General features: G+C 56.3%; 6 protein-coding genes across 6 annotated transcripts; 3 read left to right on the forward strand and 3 right to left on the reverse strand.

The window, feature by feature from the left end:
• Window positions 1-886: 886 nt before the first annotated feature.
• Window positions 887-1,856, forward strand: EX895_000698 (uncharacterized protein; the record flags this gene model as incomplete). Its single annotated transcript, XM_029881299.1, has 2 exons — window positions 887-985; window positions 1,548-1,856. 2 exons carry the CDS (start codon window positions 887-889, stop codon window positions 1,854-1,856), a joined length of 408 nt encoding a protein of 135 aa, XP_029742685.1.
• Window positions 1,857-2,141: 285 nt separating this feature from the next.
• EX895_000699 (uncharacterized protein) lies at window positions 2,142-3,048 on the reverse strand (the record flags this gene model as incomplete). The annotated part of the gene is made up of 3 exons (XM_029881300.1): window positions 2,142-2,281; window positions 2,389-2,455; window positions 2,551-3,048. 3 exons carry the CDS (start codon window positions 3,046-3,048, stop codon window positions 2,142-2,144), a joined length of 705 nt encoding a protein of 234 aa, XP_029742686.1.
• A 394-nt stretch (window positions 3,049-3,442) lies between these two features.
• Window positions 3,443-4,971, forward strand: EX895_000700 (uncharacterized protein; the record flags this gene model as incomplete). Its single annotated transcript, XM_029881301.1, has 2 exons — window positions 3,443-4,363; window positions 4,468-4,971. The coding sequence occupies 2 exons, from the start codon at window positions 3,443-3,445 to the stop codon at window positions 4,969-4,971; spliced, it is 1,425 nt and encodes a 474-aa protein (XP_029742687.1).
• A 183-nt stretch (window positions 4,972-5,154) lies between these two features.
• EX895_000701 (uncharacterized protein) lies at window positions 5,155-9,660 on the reverse strand (the record flags this gene model as incomplete). Its single annotated transcript, XM_029881302.1, has 21 exons — window positions 5,155-5,603; window positions 5,694-5,783; window positions 5,871-6,020; window positions 6,100-6,164; window positions 6,248-6,295; window positions 6,369-6,610; window positions 6,675-6,754; window positions 6,846-6,889; window positions 6,966-7,090; window positions 7,178-7,220; window positions 7,299-7,412; window positions 7,499-7,642; window positions 7,735-7,751; window positions 7,827-7,886; window positions 7,970-8,044; window positions 8,128-8,348; window positions 8,445-8,471; window positions 8,574-8,769; window positions 8,859-9,064; window positions 9,131-9,211; window positions 9,285-9,660. The coding sequence occupies 21 exons, from the start codon at window positions 9,658-9,660 to the stop codon at window positions 5,155-5,157; spliced, it is 2,853 nt and encodes a 950-aa protein (XP_029742688.1).
• Window positions 9,661-11,834: 2,174 nt separating this feature from the next.
• On the forward strand, window positions 11,835-14,375 carry EX895_000702 (uncharacterized protein; the record flags this gene model as incomplete). The annotated part of the gene is made up of 1 exon (XM_029881303.1): window positions 11,835-14,375. The coding sequence occupies one exon, from the start codon at window positions 11,835-11,837 to the stop codon at window positions 14,373-14,375; it is 2,541 nt and encodes an 846-aa protein (XP_029742689.1).
• Window positions 14,376-14,747: 372 nt separating this feature from the next.
• EX895_000703 (uncharacterized protein) lies at window positions 14,748-17,816 on the reverse strand (the record flags this gene model as incomplete). The annotated part of the gene is made up of 1 exon (XM_029881304.1): window positions 14,748-17,816. The coding sequence occupies one exon, from the start codon at window positions 17,814-17,816 to the stop codon at window positions 14,748-14,750; it is 3,069 nt and encodes a 1,022-aa protein (XP_029742690.1).
• Window positions 17,817-18,623: the final 807 nt, after the last annotated feature.

The following is an 18,623-nucleotide window of genomic DNA, read 5'->3' on the forward strand; positions in this document are numbered from 1 at the left end:
TTTCTCTCTGCCCTTTCGGGGTCGCTTCGGCCAATTCGAGAGTAGAAATAGACCTCGCACTGACCCACACAAATATGGCCGCTTTGTTTGGGTTTCTCTCCCCAGCTGGAAATGGGGAGCCGAAAATGGGGTCGCGAAATGTTGTCCCGGCCATCAACATGTTGCTGATCGGCTGAGGAGGTTGCACATGCGACTCGTCTCCGGCTATGCCATGTTGCTGCCTCGATATGAAGCGCAACTCAAATACTCCGATACCCACGAGCGTGCTGAAGGACATCGAGGATGCGGGGCCGCTTTGAAGGCGGAATACGATAGCGTTTGCCTGACGCTCTCAGATCGTACTTCGAGGACGAGCGTGCAACTTGCTTCTGCTTCACGCGTCTCAATGAGATCAGTGGTCATCTATCACTCGGCTTCTCTTTGCTGGCTCGAAACATACGAGCCAGTTATCACCTATAAAGGTCTTTGGCACTGTCACGTTGACGAATGGGGAGGAAAGGGTACAAAAAGGATGCAACTGGTCGCGTGGCAGGGACGAGCCGATTTCACGACAAACCGGAGAGGGAGGGCGAGACAGGGTGAGAAAGACAACAAGCACACTTTCTCTCTTTCAAAACACACGCTTGTCTGGAAAATAAAAATCGGGATCGCCAAAACTGATGGCAGCGCAACCAGAGGAACGGAATTTTCTCTATAATAAATGTAGATTGACGTTCGAGACGCCGATTCGGCACGACGCGCTTTGCGACTGAGCAGACTTGATCCATCCTCTCCACCTCGCTGACGGCATATCAAACCACCATCTCGATCGTTGCTCGACATCATTGCTACGCTTCTTATTCCCAGCCACTACTCTAACTCAACACCTACCTCACTGTAATCCAACATGTCCGACCCACGAGCAAAGGGAGGCAAAGGTGGTGCCGCCAACGCCAAGAACGAGCCAAAGAAGCAGGTCACGCAGTCTGCCCGTGCAGGTCTTCAGGTAAGCAATGCTCTTGATCGCCAGTTGTCCATTCCGTCCATCGGCGCATCCATCCAGCAGCAAGCTCTCAGAGACACGTCTTTCTTTGGGAGTAGCGCGATCCATCCATCCATCCATCGCCGACATCCGCATCGCTCGCGCTTCCGGTCGACCTCTCTGTTGCTCTGCGACCACGCCATCCGGCCATCCATCCGCCACGAAGGCACGCGCCATTGATGATACCCCAACGATGGAGACGCGTGTGTAAGATGAATGGACTGTACTAAGCTGGCTACGTCGTCTGCAGGCAAGAATGACGCGTCGAAGCAGCATGGACGAACCCCGAAGTCGAGGAGGCCTTGACCGGATATGGGTGGATGTGCGCCTTTCTCAATCCGACGCAAGGCATGCCAATCCATCGCCTATGTGCTGTTGCTGTCGGGTGGGTGCCGACCGCCTCGATCCATGGACGGCGAGGACGACGGACCTGGATGGAAATTGTTCCAGTGGGAAACGCAGCCGACTAACCTTTCTTTTGTTGCTTTGGACCATCCCCATCCTATCTTGCTTCCGCCTCATCCAGTTTCCTGTCGGACGTATCCACCGACACCTGAAGAATCGCACGCAAAATCACGTCCGCATCGGTGCCAAGGCCGCGGTGTACACATCGGCCATTTTGGAGTACCTCACTGCCGAGGTGCTCGAGCTGGCTGGCAACGCATCCAAGGATCTGCGTGTGAAGCGTATCACTCCACGACACTTGCAGCTTGCGATTCGAGGAGACGAAGAGCTGGACAGCCTCGTTCGCGCCACCATCGCCGGAGGTGGTGTGTTGCCACACATCCACAAGACGCTCATCAAGGCGCCAAGCAAGAAGAAGGCCTCCGAGTAGAAAGGTGGTGTACGACGTCGTTGCACGACCGTCCAGCGTTAGCAGCGGATGCCAATGTAGTCACGAATGATTGCATCTCTCTCCTGTTTGCCGACGGCTGGAGACGCGCCCATGTCGTTTTGAACCGGTTCCGCTTTCGTCCTCGTTCTCGTTATTGACCCGTATTGTATGTTGTACTGTAGTATTCTTTTGACAAATTGTTGTTCGGTTCGCTGTGTTTGATGGTGGATGCATGCTGTGCGTAGGCTGGAACGTTTGACGTTGAGGCTGTATGTCGAGGCTGTACTACATGAACGAATCGTCGCTGTCCATGCCATCATCGTGCTCGCCTTCGTCTTCGTCTGCTGATGCCCCGCCGTTGAGCTTTGCAAGCCTGCGCTCTTCCTTGAGTCTGCGCTCTTCTTCCATAGCTTCGGAAGAATAGACTTTCGTATTGCAATCGGCAAGGGGGTGGGTGAAGAGCGGGATACGTAGTTGTAAGAAAGGACAGGATGCGATCGAAGACGGGCACATGTGAGGAGAGCCGACTTACGCTTGGAGTAATCTCTTGCCTCTGCTTCTTCCTTTCTCCGCTTCTGTTCGGCTTGCTGGGTCTTTTTCTGCACGCGTTCACAAAGAGGGAGGGTGACTGAGAGTGAGCCTCGGGTATTTGTCGACACCACGACATCTTGCGATGCGGCATCATGACACTTACATCTTCGATAGCCCTGGCCTTCTTCAGCCTACCCTCCTCACGAAGACGATCCTGGCGTTCTGCCTCGTGGTCAACCTGCACCTCTCTCTTGGTCTTATTCAACCGATTGACCACCGCATTGTCCTTCTCCTTGACATGGAAACGCTTGACTTTGCGATCGTTGTGAAAAGTCACGGCACCGACCGCCATGTCGCCGCTTTTCTTGACATTGGCCCAAGGCGTATAGATGATGGTGAGGTTCGCCTTCTTGTTGCCCTCGATCGAGTTAGCCTTGACGAGCTGCGAGCAGTCGCTGACCAATGGCTCGGGTATCGCTTCCCACGACTCGATGTGCTCGGGTAAGCGAAGATACACGTGTGCGGATGAGAGCTTGTCGACGTGAAACCAGACGTCTCGCTCCAAGCCGTACTTGAGAAGCTCTTCGTTTTCGAACTTGTCTTTGCCCATGTAGATGGTCGCTGGTGGATCCACCGCAGTGGATGTGAAGTAGAGCACCATTCTTGTTCGAGGCCAGAGGTCAGCGTGGCGGTCGGTTGTGCAAGACTCTTCTCATATGGTACAAGCTGAGAAGGATCAGAAGGAGCGCTGGTCGAAAAGAAAAAGGTGCTCAGTCCAGGGTCCGACGGTCTTTGTGGAGGTGTTTGGGTCACGTGCTCTGCGTTGACAAGGCTTTTTCGGAGAAAGCGACGGTGAGCGTGTTATTTTTTATTGACGCGCCGTGCAGTGTTGGATTTCTGCAGTTGATTGAGTTGGGTGTGTTGTTCTCGCTTCGTGAGCTGCAGGCCGGGCAAGCAGCTGCACCCTGGATTGCAGGTCTTGTCTTCTTGCTCGATGAAGCCGCGCTTGCATCACCACCATCAGCATCGCGCTCACCATACAGAGCTGTTCCACCATGGAGTCGCAAATGGCCAATCTCCACCTCGATGGCGCCGACTCAGCAGCCGACCTCAAGCAAGGGTCAAGGCCATCGCACGCACAACCATCGCACGCCAATCGACTTGTCCATCCGACCAACTCTTCACTGCGGCCTTTGGCTCCCTCGAGCTCTATCGCATCCAATATGGGCATCAATATGGGCGTCAACATGCAACACTTCAACCGCATGGCTGCCCCATCCGCCTCCTCCAGCCACACGAATCCCAGCGGCATCGCTCGCTCCGCAAACCCCGCGCAGACGCAGCCCCTCAACGGGTCAAGGCTGAGCACACAGCAGCCGAGTCGGCCCCCCAGCGTGGCAGGGGGGCCGAGCAATACCGGGTCGTCCTACCGCCCCACAGCGACTTCGGCTGCACCAACTAAGCAGCAGCCGATGCACTCGGGGTCAGCCGCCTCGGCCGCAGCTTCCGTGGATCTGGGCCGATACGACGGCGGCCTGGAGCGCGACGAAGCCCGAGGTCGACGTGGCACCATGCAGTTCGACCCGCTCATCCTCTCTTCTGCCGACACCGGCAAGACGCATCCACCGACGCGCGTCTGGTCGCTCAACGATTTTGAAATGGGCCGTCCCCTGGGCAAAGGCAAGTTCGGCCGTGTCTACATGGTCCGCACCAAAGGGGGGCCGAACAAGGGCTACATCATCGCGCTCAAGTGCATGTACAAGAACGAACTCGTCGAGAACAAGGTCGAGAAGCAGCTGCGGAGGGAGATCGAGATCCAAATGAACTTGCGTCATCCCCACATCTTGAGGCTCCATGGGTACTTTCACGACGAGGGCAGGGTGTTTTTGATGCTCGAGTTCGCAGGGAGGGGAGAGCTGTACAAGCTCATGAACAAGCTCCCCGATCGAAGGTTCGAGGAGAGAGTCGCTGCTACTGTAAGTCTCCTTCACACCGTCTTTGCTACGACAGAGCAGCATTTCACTCACATTGACACCGCTTTGCTTCTGACTGGCCTGCCTCGCTGCGGCGTGAACAACAGTACATCGCGCAAATGGCCGATGCCCTCTCGTATCTCCACAGCAAACACGTCATCCACCGCGACATCAAGCCCGAGAATCTCCTCCTCGGGATAAAGGGCGACCTCAAGATCGGTGACTTTGGCTGGAGCGTCCACGCCCCCGGCAACCGCCGCCAAACCCTCTGTGGTACCCTCGACTACCTGCCCCCCGAGATGGTCAACGGCGAACAGCACGACAAGGCCGTTGACCTCTGGGCTCTCGGCGTGCTGTGCTTCGAGTTCTTGGAAGGCGTACCGCCCTTTGAGGAGCTCGAGAATGCGCCCGCGGGCACGTACAGGAGAATCAACAATATCGACTTTAAGATTCCCAGGCATTTCAGTCCAGAGGCCGGGGATCTGGTCAGGGCGCTGCTAAAGAAGAAGCCGGATGACAGATTGCCTTTGACCAAAGTATTGAGGCATCCGTGGATCATGAAGTATGATCCGGATGCTTGTCGACGGGCGTCTCGTGGCAAGATTCAGTAGTTCGCGCGGGGAGTGACTGCTCTCGAACCCACATTTATACCTGCATCGCCGCATAGCCCACAGCATACAGTACTTTCGAGACGGACGATTGGAACATATACTTTACCTCTTTTTCACACGTGCACCTGAACCTCGCTGTAACAAATCTCGCTTTTAGCAAACCCAATCACTCGTTGTCCTCCCCTACGCAACACCCAATGGCATCTCCTCCTCCCCATCCGCCTCCACTTCATCCTCATCACCTGTCAATACCCACTGAATCCACCTCAGCGCTGCCTCATCGTCCACCTCCGCCATCTCCCTCCTCACCCTCTGCCGCTCTTCACCCTCCCCTCCATTCCCCAGCTCGAGCTGCAACAGCCTCCGCACGATCGCCTCGTCTTGCTTCGCTTCCAAATCGTGCCACGCGCGGAGACCGATCCTGCAGATGCGCTCGGCTCGCTCGACGACGATGTGGGGCACACCACAGAGACGTGCACAGTGGCAGGCGTGCGATGTGCCTGCAAAACCGGGTCGCAGGCTATAGAGGTACGTGAGCGAGGCGTAGGTCTGTTCGATCGTGGGCAGGAGGATAGACTGCATGTGTGCGCGTTGGATGGGTAGTGTTTCGGGGAGGTGGCGTTCGATTGCTCCTGTGTTGCACGAGGATTGAGGCGAGGGTGAAGGGTCAGTGTGTGGATTGGGGGTGAGAAGAATGCCGGTGGAGTGGACAAAGTACGTACGCAGGTGGTGCGTTGCCGATAGGACGATAGGACATTCAGGTCCGCGCTGCAAAAACTCGTAGATCGTGGCAACGAATAGACCCGCACCATCTGTTGAATCGATCCGGAAGTGCTGTGTCAGCATCCTCTACCTCACCGATGGCGTTGTAAAAAGGGTGGGGGCCAAGGATATCTCACCGTCGCTGCGACACTCTCTTCCCACCTCGTCGAGGATGACCAAACTTTTGCTGGTCGACATGTTCATCCCACGATGAAGACGTCCCAGCTCGCGGGTGAAAGAACTGCCTTCACTCGAGACCGACTCATCCTGTCTCATCCTCGTCAGGACTTGTTCGAGCATCAGAGAACGTCAGTGCGGGAACTCTGTCTAGTGGGTGGTTAGAGTCTAGGAATGAGGAATGCTTACTCTTGTCAAATACGCCCAGCTCTGCGTATGCGGCAGGGACGAAACTTCCACATTGACAGAGATAGCTGTTGCACGCAGTGCAGAGGAAGTGAGGTCAACTGCTTTGCTCGGTGAGTCGAGAGTCCGGACAGGTGATGGCGACATTTACACCGAAAGCGCAGCTTGTTGAAGAAGACAGCTTTTACCGGATGAGTTGCTGTTGATGGGAAGCCAAGTGGAAGTTAGCGCACGAGATGTGTGACGAAGCCGATTCCCGACCGTATACTCACGCTCCCGTCAACACCATGACGCTATGCTTGTTCTCCTTCTCTCGAAGGTCTGTCGCTGATCTCCGAGATCCTGGTCGGGCCTCTCCTGGAGCGCCTGAGCGAAGTTCCTCTTGCAATCCTTGGCCAAGCTCCTCTTCATCAACGTCGCCTCGTTGGCTGCCGAGCCCATCTTCTGCATTGGCGTTTTGGTCACTTTGCGCCGGAAGGCCAAGGCCACCTTGAAGTTCAATGTCGTTCGGCACCTGTTTGCAAGCGAGAAAGGTCAGTGAAATTCTGCTTTGCTTACCATCGCCCTGAGCGACTTACAAAGCCCTCGTTCGACAAGGCTTTCAGCACGTGTCGGCTTCCTTTGAGTCGGATGACTTGCTCTTCCACCAAGATCGGCCCTGGAGGGAGGACAACGAGTACTCGAATGGAACCTGCGTTCAGTATGTCTGCTTTCGCTTACCCTTGCTATCCTTACACTCTTGAACATACTTTTGAGATCATACATCGTCGCAGCTCGAGCGAAGGCAAGGAGACTCATAGGACGGTCGATAGGCGTAGAGCGTCAGCCAGCGAACTTTTTGTTTTTGAGACGCAAACGGCATTACCAACCAGTCGATCTGGCACAGAGCGGCGTGCGCAGCTAGCAGGACCGGACAGCACTGCTTAAGGAGAGTTTGCAGTCCGTCCAGAATCTCGATTTCCTTGTCTACGACAAAGGAAGCGACGTCACCGAGCTGACGATTGGAGCATGTTCATACAGTATGCTCGTTAACGATGGCGATCCTAATCGAAGCGATGGTGTGGTCTGAGCTCTCGCTTACATCGTGATCGAGTTCGGTCATGCGACGATTCTTGAGGTAGACACTAATCGATGCAGAGAAGTCCGACTCAGTACACAGCATAGTGAGCTGCGGCAATGCGATCAAGAAAAGATGGACCTACAATTCATCGCTCACAAATTCCTGAGCCAAGGAGGGGTCGGCTTTCATTTCGACCGTCTCTCCGTCTCGAACGCAGATCAAGTAGCCAATCTGAGGGAAGTAGACGACGTGAAGACTGGGAATGTCCAAAATCAGGTTCAGTTGAAGGTTAGTGCCAATCTTCTCCGTAATCTCATGTTGATTCGGATTCGGTTGACTTGCCCCCTGGTGGGTCGGAAGGCTGGCTGTCCTTGAAGGTCGACAGCTTCGCCATCCAGAAGATCAGGGAGGCGCAAGTATAGGTCTCGAAGCTCGTCGAGATACATGTCGACACCGGTTCGCACTGTGACTTTTCCGTCCGTCTTGCTGTAGGGCGGAAGTTTGAGGCGACTCGTGTCAGCGATTCAGCAATGCAGAGCGTTCCATACTTGCCTCTTTGCTAGTCGCAAGCACCATACCTCTCCTCGAAGTCAATCTGGCATGAGAAGCACGTGCATTTGTCAACTACAAAGTTCTTGGTAGTAAAACGCTCTTTCTAGATTCGTCTTACCGTATATGCGATAGCGTCGGAAAGACGCAGCAGAGAATCGACGATAACCTGTGCCTTGAGCTATGGGCAATCGTGCTCTCAGAAGGTCAGAATAGAGACTCGCATTGGGTATACTGCGTCCACTGAGCAGAAGGGCGAGTCACCTCATTCAGCATCTCCGATCGGGACAAGTCGAGACCATTAAGCTCAGCACGGAGGTTCATGATGGCGTTGCAAGTCTGCAAGGTGGACGATTCGAAAGTATGAGCGACAGTAGTCAGTTTTGGCCCCAATCTTTCAATGGATTGTAGCTGTACCTTACCTTCATCAAGCTAGCCCACAACCATGCTGAACCGACTCCCATGTTCAGCTTGTGACAGACCTGAGGAACTCCGCAAAGTTCTCTCAGCTGCCGTTGAAGTCGGTCCATTTCTGATGTGGAATCGAGCCGCACAAGGAGCTCGACAGCTTCGTGCCGTCTAAGAATTTCATCTCGCTCAGCGAGCGGCAGCATGACCCATCGTTTGAGCAGCGGTTGTGAGACTAGAATGCTCGACAAAAGCCGGCCCGATCCAAGGTTTAAGCTTGTGCTACCCGAAAAACAGAAGGCCGAACCTGGCAATGGAGAGCGTTACTCACACTTAGAGCAGGTGAGATTCATCATGGCTGAAGTTGTTCTCGAAAGTTTGAGAGGTCCGAAAGATGGCGACCCAGAGATGAACGTCAAACTGCGGTTCGGAATAGGCTAGATATTGCGAAAGCACATACCGAGAACAGAGAACCCCTGACGCCCTTGCTTGGCGTGAACAAAGGCATGTACATCGTTCGAATTGATGCCCAGGCTCTTGATGGTGTTCTCGTCGACGAATAAATGGTCGTTGAGGCATAACGACGCAAGGGTGAGAGACCGACCGATCTCTCTTCTGCTGCGCAGACTCGACAAGAGCGGTCCCACCGCCGATATCTGTGTGTAACAACAGCAAGTCGTCGCAATGTTAGCTGCGAGCTTCGACCAACGATGGGACGCATTGAAGGTTGAGCCAGTCGACGTACTGCGAGCGTGGATTTTGGGGTGGCCACCTTTGCATCGAGCATCACTAGAGCCGGCATGGAACGCTCGTCGTTGGATGTGGACTCGGAAGGCTCTCGATCTGTATCCCTCCGACTAAACTCGGTCGCCTCTTCAATACTCGACAAGCCCAAGGCCAGCTGAAAATTTGTAGCTTTTCGGATGTCGATGACGCTATTGCGCTGTTCGGCTGTCGATGCGGCAACGAAAGAGTCAGCAAGCTGAGAGCTGCGGGTGATTTCTGTGTCAAGCTCACCAAAGTCCCGCAACATGTCTAGAAGGGCTTCGGGACACCTGGATGACAGGACAATCAATTCAGGATCGAACTGCGGCAGCACTGTTTTGGCGCAAAAACAGTGAGTTAACGTAAAGCAGCGATGAGCGGATGTAGCCACCAGGTTCACACTTACGACTCCCGACATATCCATAGTGAGCGGCACTGTTGGCGAGATCAGTGCCAGCAGCTTCGACAGCTTCACTGGGTGCCATTGTCTCATGCTCGACTAGTAGTGGCGCTACTGTGTCTCGGGCCGACGGAACTGCATGCTCATCGTGGAAGGCGAAATCGCATGGAAGGTCCTCGCATAGAAGCAGCTGTTGCTCTTCATTCAGAAAGACGGCACAACCGAAGCGGCCATTTACAACTTCGATCGCTAAAGCAGAGGATGGCCCTGCAATTGTAGGGTGGTTGACAGAAGAATGTTCGTCGTAGCCGCCATGACGCGAGGCAGCTGCCGGCGTCTCGCTTGCTGTACCGAGCGCTTGCGAATGGGAAGCGGCGCTCATAGTTGTGGTAAGAAATGCAGCTGCACGGGCGAGGTTGAAAGTGGAACCGACTAGCAGCGTCGCTCTTATACAGCCCTCATTGCGTATGCGTCAGGCACAAGCGCTTTCCTTTGGTGCGCAGGCTAGTAGCAAACGAGGCGTCGAAAACATGCCATTTCCTGGCTTCCACCGCAGAGACTATCTAGGTCAATTTTGCATGTGACAGCTCTAGAAGAAGATTTGCAGCTCGATTGCGCCCTCGCCGAAGGGATGCGTATGCGTCTAGAGGCTTAGCGTGAGAGCGCTGTCGGGAACGATCCCGACTTCGCCGGGGCCGCCGAGCTTCTGGGGCAATCGTTGGGCTTCTCCTTCACTGGCGCAATTCACCTTTCGCTCGCCGAATGGGATGTGACGAGCTTGTGATTGACGCAAGATTACGATTGGCGGGAAAAAAGCAAGAGGCGGCCGTGCGTCCGTGTTGAGAAGGGACCGAAGCGAACCACCGACTGTACTGTACCGTACTGTATCGTACTGTACGTAACACCATCGAAACGCCATAAGGTTGCCCTCTCTTGGATGTTGTTCCCAAAAAAAAAGACACGAAAAAAACCACAAATACAGTAACGAGGCTGCTGCGCACGGTGCCTGATTTAGATGCGGTAGCCGCTCGACCTGCATCTGCAGAACAATCGGGAAAAAGCTGGCGTTGAAATATTGGTTGACCGTGCAGAAGAACAGAGGGAGAGAGGGAGAGGGCAGGCATGGCTCGCTGCAGCGGCAGCGCATGTTGCCGATCGAGAATGAGGCTTGATTTCCAACAGAGTGGTAACGACGGCCCAAGCGGTTGCCAACCATTCTCCATTGAGCCAGATCGTCTTTCCAGTAGACTCTCAAGTCGCCGGCATCGCCGACAAAGAGGACTTTCACCTTGAAGCACCACTCCGACTTTTGATCGAGGCTTGAGACTCAGAAGACCGGAACAGTTGCTTGAGGATCACCTCGAGAGAATTCTCTTGCGCTACGGTCCGCTGCATTCACATGTTTCGCTCTCGGGATAAACGGAGCCAAGGCATGATGATAGCCTTCGCTTGTTCTTTCTTTCTTTCTTTCTTTCAATTTTTCAATTTTTCAATTTTCTCTATTTCATCTCATTTTTTTGGTCTTCATCTAAAGAAGGGACACAAAGGAAAGGCAGGTTCTACAGTATGTATGCGAGACGAACACATGGAGCTCGGTTTCGAGCATCGCAGGATCGGATTGGTTCCGCATGGGGTGAATGCCATGGACTGCAATGTGCTGTGTCTGTATGCTCTTCGAAGCGAGCTTAGACCGGCTCATGTTCGGAACGATTCCGAACCTACTTTCTGTTGGCTTCTGGTGCTCGTCGCGGTGTCGAGCGGGCGGCAAATTTCTACAGAGACGAGATGTGAAGCCACGCCATGCCATGCAGCAGATGCAGATGCAGAGTGTGCTCTAATTTCTCCTTTCTCCTCCGGCAAGCGGACGGCTTTCAAAATCTCGCAGCTGCTGAAAAGAGGGGGAGAGGGAGAGACACTCCGATGCAAGCTGATATGCGAGTGACCAACAACAAGCACGTTGTTGTCCGGAAGCTAGGCTGCACAAACGCATCCGAACCGCTGCCGATCCGCACCTTTTCTGAATTGGATTGGAAGGGAAGCTGTCCGATTCCTGTGACCGCTCTCGTCTTCTCTCTCCGAGCCTCCATCGCACTCTTCCTTCCACAAAAACCAAAAGCTTCGGCAAGTCCAGCCACCGGACAGCCGCCTCCTCTCGACTCAACCACATTGCCCCTCCTTCCCGCTTCGAGGTACATCTTTTGCGACACACAGCCATTCCGTTACGACGATAGACCCACAACCGATTGTCTTGACTGGCTGCTATTCCCCCTACGCTTGACACAGCTTGCTAAAGCATCTTGACCCGTGGCAAGTCAAGCTCGAACGGGCTCGCACGTGCAGAGAAGTGTGACGAGATCAGCGCTGCTTTTCATCGACAATCTACCAGGTGCTGCGTCGAGTCCAAGCAGCCCACCGCCTCTTCAGGCGACATCGGATGGACCGGCTGTCCACTCGCACACTGCTCCTGGCGCCGTCACCCAGATAAAGTCATGTCAATCAGCATCGGACTGCTTCTCATCTAGAATCGCCACCTTATTCGACTGAACGATACACGCCATGGCGAGGAGGATGCCCATCGATGAGCGCGACCCCGCTCACTATTCCGCGCCTGCGATGCCACCCGCTCGATGGGACGCACCGCATCATGCCGGCCCTTCACGCTTTCCTCTCGATCCTCGTGGCGTGCCCGAGTATGACTGGAGTTCTCACGCTCGCGTGCCTCAACACACCGGCATGGTGGGCCCATCACCGGCATGGCCTGCTCACGCTCACGACCTGCCGAGACCGACAGAGTTCTACTCGCACGCACATTCGGTCGGGGACATGCGCGCGGCAGCGGCGACGATAGCCGCGCCTGCACCGATACTACACAATCGGCGCGCCTCGGACGAAGAATGGCAGAGATACCAGCACCAGTCCTCCATGACTATGGTCGCGCCCATCCCGCCTGTCGCATCTTCCACATACCATGCCCACCTGGGCCACGAAGCTCCATCCCTTCGCGAGGCCGTACCCGTCACTTCGCCCGTACAATCCCATCCACCAGCCATGGCTTCCACCGGCGCCGATCCTGAACCTCCGCGCGCAAGAGTGGCTTGCTCGTTTTGTCGAGTTCGTAAGCTTCGCTGCGATGGAGCAACGCCATGTCGACACTGTGAGCGCCGCAGCATCGACTGCATTTATGCCCCGTCAAAGACCAAAGTAAAAGCTGCAGGGCGGACAAGTCCGGACAAAGGCAGCAATGCCGCCACCTCTCTCGAGCCTACCAAGCCGAATGATCCAGAGCAGGCACATGCGAGCAACACAAGCCGTGATAGAGGCGTGAAGCGACCTGAATTGCCACAATCCTTCAAGGACAAAGAAGGACGCTCAAGCACCGAGACGTCCCGTTCAAGCGACTCTTCCAAGCGCATCAAAATCGCCAGCGATTCGTCGAACCACTCCTCTCCCGGCCGGGGGTCCGATCCCAATCGCGAATCCAACTCATCCACTTCGTCGACTCCGAGCAGCAGCATGCCCGGCTCCGACCTAGCCATGATACAGAACAACACGTCGCCGATCCCGATGGAGCCTACACTGGGCGACCACGACGACTGGTGGACACAGCTGCTGGGTACCTTTGGACGTACACGATCTACATCCACACGCATCGTCCAGCATCTATTGACGCGCTTCGTGCAGTCGAATGCGGTATTCTTCGGCCTGCTCCACGCCCCGACGCTTCTGAGCGTGGTTTCAGGCAGTCAAGGCCGTGCGCGTGCGGATCCCGCTCTCTATCTCGCCGTGCTGGCTGTCTCGGCCTGCGATATGCATCAGACGCGCATCTCAGACGAACGCACTTCAGACATGCGGTCCGCCAACGAGGCATCGCGCAAGCTCGCCTCGCGTCTATCGCAGATGGCGGCAGACTACTTGCAGACTTCGACCGCGCATGGGGCTGCTCTCACCCCGTCCTTGGGACAAGCAGCCAGCATCCTTGCTCTGACGCAACCGGACGGCAGCATGGAGCAGAACAGCCTCATCCGTTTGGCCGAAAACGTGGTGCGTACCCTCAGACTGCACGAGACCGTCTCGTCGCGCGAACCGCTGTTGCAAGATAGCGAGCCGGACTCGCCTCTGTATTGGTCGAGACCGCTGGCGTCCGACACGCCCGAGTCCGAGGTCAAGTACGAATCGATCGTCCGGCTCTGTTGGACAGGCATCAGCCACCGCTTTCGCAAGTACATTGCGCAACCGGACCAGGACTTTGGAGAAGTCGACCTGCCCGAATTTATCCACGGTATTCGGCCCATGGCGTTTTGGCAGCCCAGTCTACTGCCAGACGACCTGCCCCCGCCGTTCTTCCACTCGCAGGATCTGATGCGAAAGTCGGCGCGTCTGTCTCGATTGACGGTCTCGCTGGCGCAGCTCGAGAAGATGCAAGAGGTCGATGGATCCAACACACCATCGGCAGAGACGCTGGAAAAGGTCCGAGGCTGTCTTGCCGCACTAGACGAGCTCGAACATGCATTCGTACGTCACCAGCCGCGCACCGAGGCCGAGAGGCACAACGTACATGGCAGAACCGTGCAGATGTTCTGCCGGATGCACGTCTGGGTGCGGCTGACCATCTGGCGCAAGTACAACCTGTGGACCAGCCCGTCCGAAGTGGCATCCGGCGCGGAGCTATTCCCACAGCACCACCACCCGACCGTCGACTTCTGGCTGACCATCGTGCAAGACATGATCGACACGATGCAGCACGACCTCGACGCACACGTCAGCGACCACACGGCGCTGCGCACCACCGTCTCGGACATTGACACACTCGCGCGCCACGCCATCTGCGCGTGCGACTTGGTCGCCGCCTCGCGCCGCGCACAGCCCATCTCTGCGCAGCTCGACGCGGCCCTCACCATACTCAAGCGCGTGCTCGCGTACGCCGCACTCAGCGACGCGGCGGGCGGCGGCGCCGGGCTGCATGTGCCGGCAGACGTGGTGCGGAGGGTGCGGAGTGCCGAGGCGAGGCGTGTTGCCGTTCGCGCGGTTGACATGGCCCAGGCGAGACAGCCGCGCGTCGAGGTGGGTGGCAGTGATATAGCCGTTCGCGCGGCGTGAGAGGGCGTGTGATGAGCCTGTCCGATGCGCCGATTTGTATTTTTAGTTGCAAAAGGCAATCAATCAAAGAAAGCCAGCCAGAACAAGCTGTGTGTATCGCGTTGAGTGTGAGGATGGATGCGTCAAGTCTTTGATTGAGCAAGGGCATGAAAGAAGGCAGCACTCGCGAAGTCGTTATCGTACATGTAGGAGTCATTCTGAGGGGCTGGGAGCTGAGCGCGAAAAGTAAAAGTCCGTTTGAGAGGAGAAACACGAAAAAGTACAATAACAGTGAGAGAAGGAGGAGGTTGCATGCATCATCACAAACAGAATAGGATGATGCGAACTTCTCCTCGGAGCGAAGGACGAAGGGTAAGGGAGGAAGCTCTCTGTTCAGCCGTTGATGAGTCGGATGGTGAGGTAGAGCGTTGAGCCGATGAAGCGGATGCATGCCATGCCAGCGACAAAGACAAGCACGAGCACCATGTACACCTTGGTCCTGGTCACGCCGCTGCCGGAGTCGAACGTGCTCGAAGCATCGCCGTTCAAGATAAACGCGGCGACGACGCCGTTGCTGAGTGCCCAGGCGAGGACGACGTTGGTGCGGATGTTCTTGTAGTAGTCCATCTGGCGGGCGGCTTTTTCCTCGTTGCTGGCGTCGCCGCGGATGATCATGGGCCGCGTACGCAGATTGTTGAGCGCGTCGTCGTACGCCGTGTCGATGTCGGCCTGTGCAGTGGGGAGCGTAATCTCGACAGTGCCCTTGCCCGTGCTGACGACGGCTCCCAGGTCCTTTGAAACAGTCGTGTCGCCCTTGGTGCCCCAGCTGAAGTCGTGCAGGTTGCAGAACGCGTAGATGTTGAGGATGTTGATGTACGTCGGTGCCAGCAGCAGATATTGCAGAAAGCTCGTCACCAGGTGCAGCGGGTCACACGCCAACAGCGACGAAATCAGATACACGCCATACGTCGCCAGTAGCGACACGACCATCTGCGCATAGATCGCATCGTGCTCCACGCGCTTAACCACCTTGCTCAGACACAGCACCGCCGCCACCATCATGTAGACGGTCAGCAGCGCAAACACCACCACCGCCGCCCAGTACTTCCACTTGCTCCCCTGCGGCCGGTTGCCCATGGCAAAGATAAAGCTCGCCACCACCGTGCCCAAGTAGATGTACTGCATGAACACGTTGAACACCCCGATGCCGCGCAGGTGGAACGTCGGGTCTTCGAGCGACGTTGTGAGGATGCGGAAGAAAATGTAGTAGTTGGCCAGGCCGAACCAGGCGAAGCACATGTTGATGAACGAGTAGAAACTCTCGAACACGAGCAGCGCCTTGCGCCATGCGTTGTGGCCGGAGCGCAGGAATTGCGCCGTGTGGTATAGCGCATAGACCGCCGCGAAGAACGAGCCGTTCAGCCAGCGGCGGCGTTGGCTGATGAACTCGGGCAGGCCCTCGGGCACGTCTGTCACGCCGCGAGCCGACTTGACGTACTTCAACACCCACCCGTGTCCGCGCTTGGCGGCCAACTCGAAACACAGGATTCGGTCCTCGGCGAGGTACATGTTGGAGGTGAATACATCCGCGTCCGCACCGAGCAGGTTCTCGCCCTTGAAGTACGATGCCAGCGGGCCGTGGCCGAACTCGTCGTTCTGCAGCGCAATGTAGCGGTACGCCGAGAAGGCACCGGGGAGGACCGAGATGTAGCCCATGACACTCTCGGTGGTCTTGTCGAGAATGTTGCTAATCTTGTACTCGAAGTTCTGCGCTGCGACGAGCGGGTTGAGCAGCAGAGGCCCTACACCCCATTTGCCTTTGGTTTCGGCGCAGATCTCGCCACACGCACCGGCGACGTTCGAGTTGAGATCAAACGACTTCCACAGATAGTAGATCGACTTGTTCTCCGGTCGTGTTCCCACATCCAACAGGACCGTCACGTTGGGTTGGAGGATGGGGCAGAAGGCGTTGAAGAACCATCGATGCGAGTTGATCTTCTTGGCGTTCTTCTCCTTGAGACAGAAGATGATCTGCATGGGCACCAGACCACGCTCGGCGCCCTTGAACTGGAGGTTCGAGTCGATCGACAGCTGCGTCGTGTATTCGTACAGATGTGCCTGCACCTCTTTTCCATCGACCATGTTCTTGGCCACGCCGTCCTGGTACACGCCAAGCGCGGCCAGACAGTCAAGGACCCGCGGATGGATCTTCTTGCGTCCATCGCTGATGATGGCAACGACGACCTTCTTCCACCCCTCTTTTCCCCACGTCCGTGACTTGTTGCGCGAACACAGGTGCGCAATGTTCTTCATGACTCCGTGGAAAGTTCGACAGAACAGCACCTCGTCTTCGTTGTACATGGTGATGGCGATGAACAGCTCCGTGTGGCGGGCGTACAGCGCCGGGCGCAGCGTGAAGGATTCCGCCACGAAATCATCTGGGTCACACGTCACGGCGGAATAGCGCATGGTGGTAAACTCGTCCTCGGCCCTTCGTGTGAGGAACGTCTGCAGCTTGGTGGGGACAGGACAGTCGAGGATCAGGTTGCCTTTGGTGAGGCGTACATTTTTCTTGGTCTTGTGTCGACGCAGCTGGGCACCGCGTGCGGGAGCAGGACCGAAGTGCTGCGTTTCGAAGTGGTTGTCGCCAAATTGACCTGCACCTGCACCGGGCACGCCAGCATCGCCGTAGGCGTAGTTGGGGTCATACGCGCCTGCGTCGCCACTGCCACCGTAGGGGCTGTGGGCTGCACGACCCGCGAAGCCGCCGTGTGCATCGTTGTCATAGTCGTCGTTGCCCGCAACCTGAGCGTACGGGCTGGTGAGGTACGCCGCACCCGCAGCTCTGCCAAAGGGCGAAGTTGCGCCCGCAGCTGCCGAAGCAGGACGCCCATACTCGTGCTTTTCATCGTACACCGAGCCGGGCGAGTACTTGGTCGCCGCATCATCGTCGTCTTCGTCGTCATCGCCTTCGCCGTGGCCCAGCGAGGAGTAGTGCCCAGCAGCGCTCTGGTTGTAGTAGGTATAGCCACCGTCCACCGAGCCCGCCGCCATGGGCGCCTGCGAGTACTCGGGGAGCGTTGCGAGGTGACCGACCGGACTGACAGCTGCAGCTGGCGGGCTAGCGAGCGCATACGCTGCCTGGTTGTAGAAGCTCTCGCTGAGCGGGGGCATGTGTGCTTGTTGACTAGGGTCAACGCTGATGCTCATCGGTTGTTGCTGCAACGACGACATGCGCTGTTGGTGCGAGAGCGGAAGGATGCTTGCAGGCCCGGCGCCGGCCGCGTGGGCATCTGAGAAGGGGGAAGCATGCGATGTAGAGGAAGCCGCCTCGTACGGGTTGACAAAGGAAGTGTTGGCGCCGCTGCCGACGATGAGGTCCGGGTCGGGATAGTATGGATATTGGTCCTGTTCATCCTGTGCGTGGGCAGCCGCCGATGTTGGCCTTGAGTAGTAGGCCATGGCTTATGGGTTGGCAGAATATCGTGTAATGTAAGTGCGTTGAGACGTGGAAGTGGTGTGTGTAAAGGAGAGTGATAGGGAGTGAATGTATAAGACAGTCAGCTGCGTAGGGCGAGCTAGCTGGAGGTGATGAGGATGGTGATGATGGTGGAGACGGGAAGGGGAAGAATGACGTGCACGCACGAGCCTGCAGGTCCTCTGAGTGGGCGCAACGCAAGAGCAAACGAACAAACGAAGAAGCACAGCCGGAGTAGGATTGAGGTGCAGCTCGACGGGAAAGCAGGGCGGGAGGGAGAGAGTTTAGCTGCTCGCGGCTCTTCTCAAAGTAGAATCTCGACGAGCTGCAATAGGGAGGAGGATGCACTGCTGGACAGGGGCTTTTGCGAGAATCAGTGTTGTTCTGCCCTTGTCGGAATTTTTTCCGATGCACACTGTGGGCGCGTTGCTGCTGTTGATTGACACTTCTACATTAGCCATTTTCGATGCAACCTCCTCACAACTCTCACAGTGTCTCTCGCTCGCTCGCTCTTGCACCAATCATGACCCGCTTGTGACGAACAAGCTCCGGAGCCAGTGGGCGGCGGCGTCGAAGAGGTGCGACTTTTAGAGTGGCAGCGCATAGCCTCGCATTGCAGAAGAAGCAACATGATCGTGGTTCAGGAGTGCGGGCAACAGCGACCGAGTTAGGGGGCTCACGCATTTCAGGGTCCAGACTCGAGAAGACATGAACCCCTGTCTTGAATTTGACCAATATTTTCTGTGTGTTAGAGCTCGCCTCTTGACGACATCCTTTGAACAGTTGGCTCT

Source organism: Sporisorium graminicola, chromosome SGRAM_1 (genome assembly GCF_005498985.1).
Source record: "Sporisorium graminicola strain CBS 10092 chromosome SGRAM_1, whole genome shotgun sequence".
In the NCBI taxonomy this organism is placed as follows: domain Eukaryota; kingdom Fungi; phylum Basidiomycota; class Ustilaginomycetes; order Ustilaginales; family Ustilaginaceae; genus Sporisorium; species Sporisorium graminicola.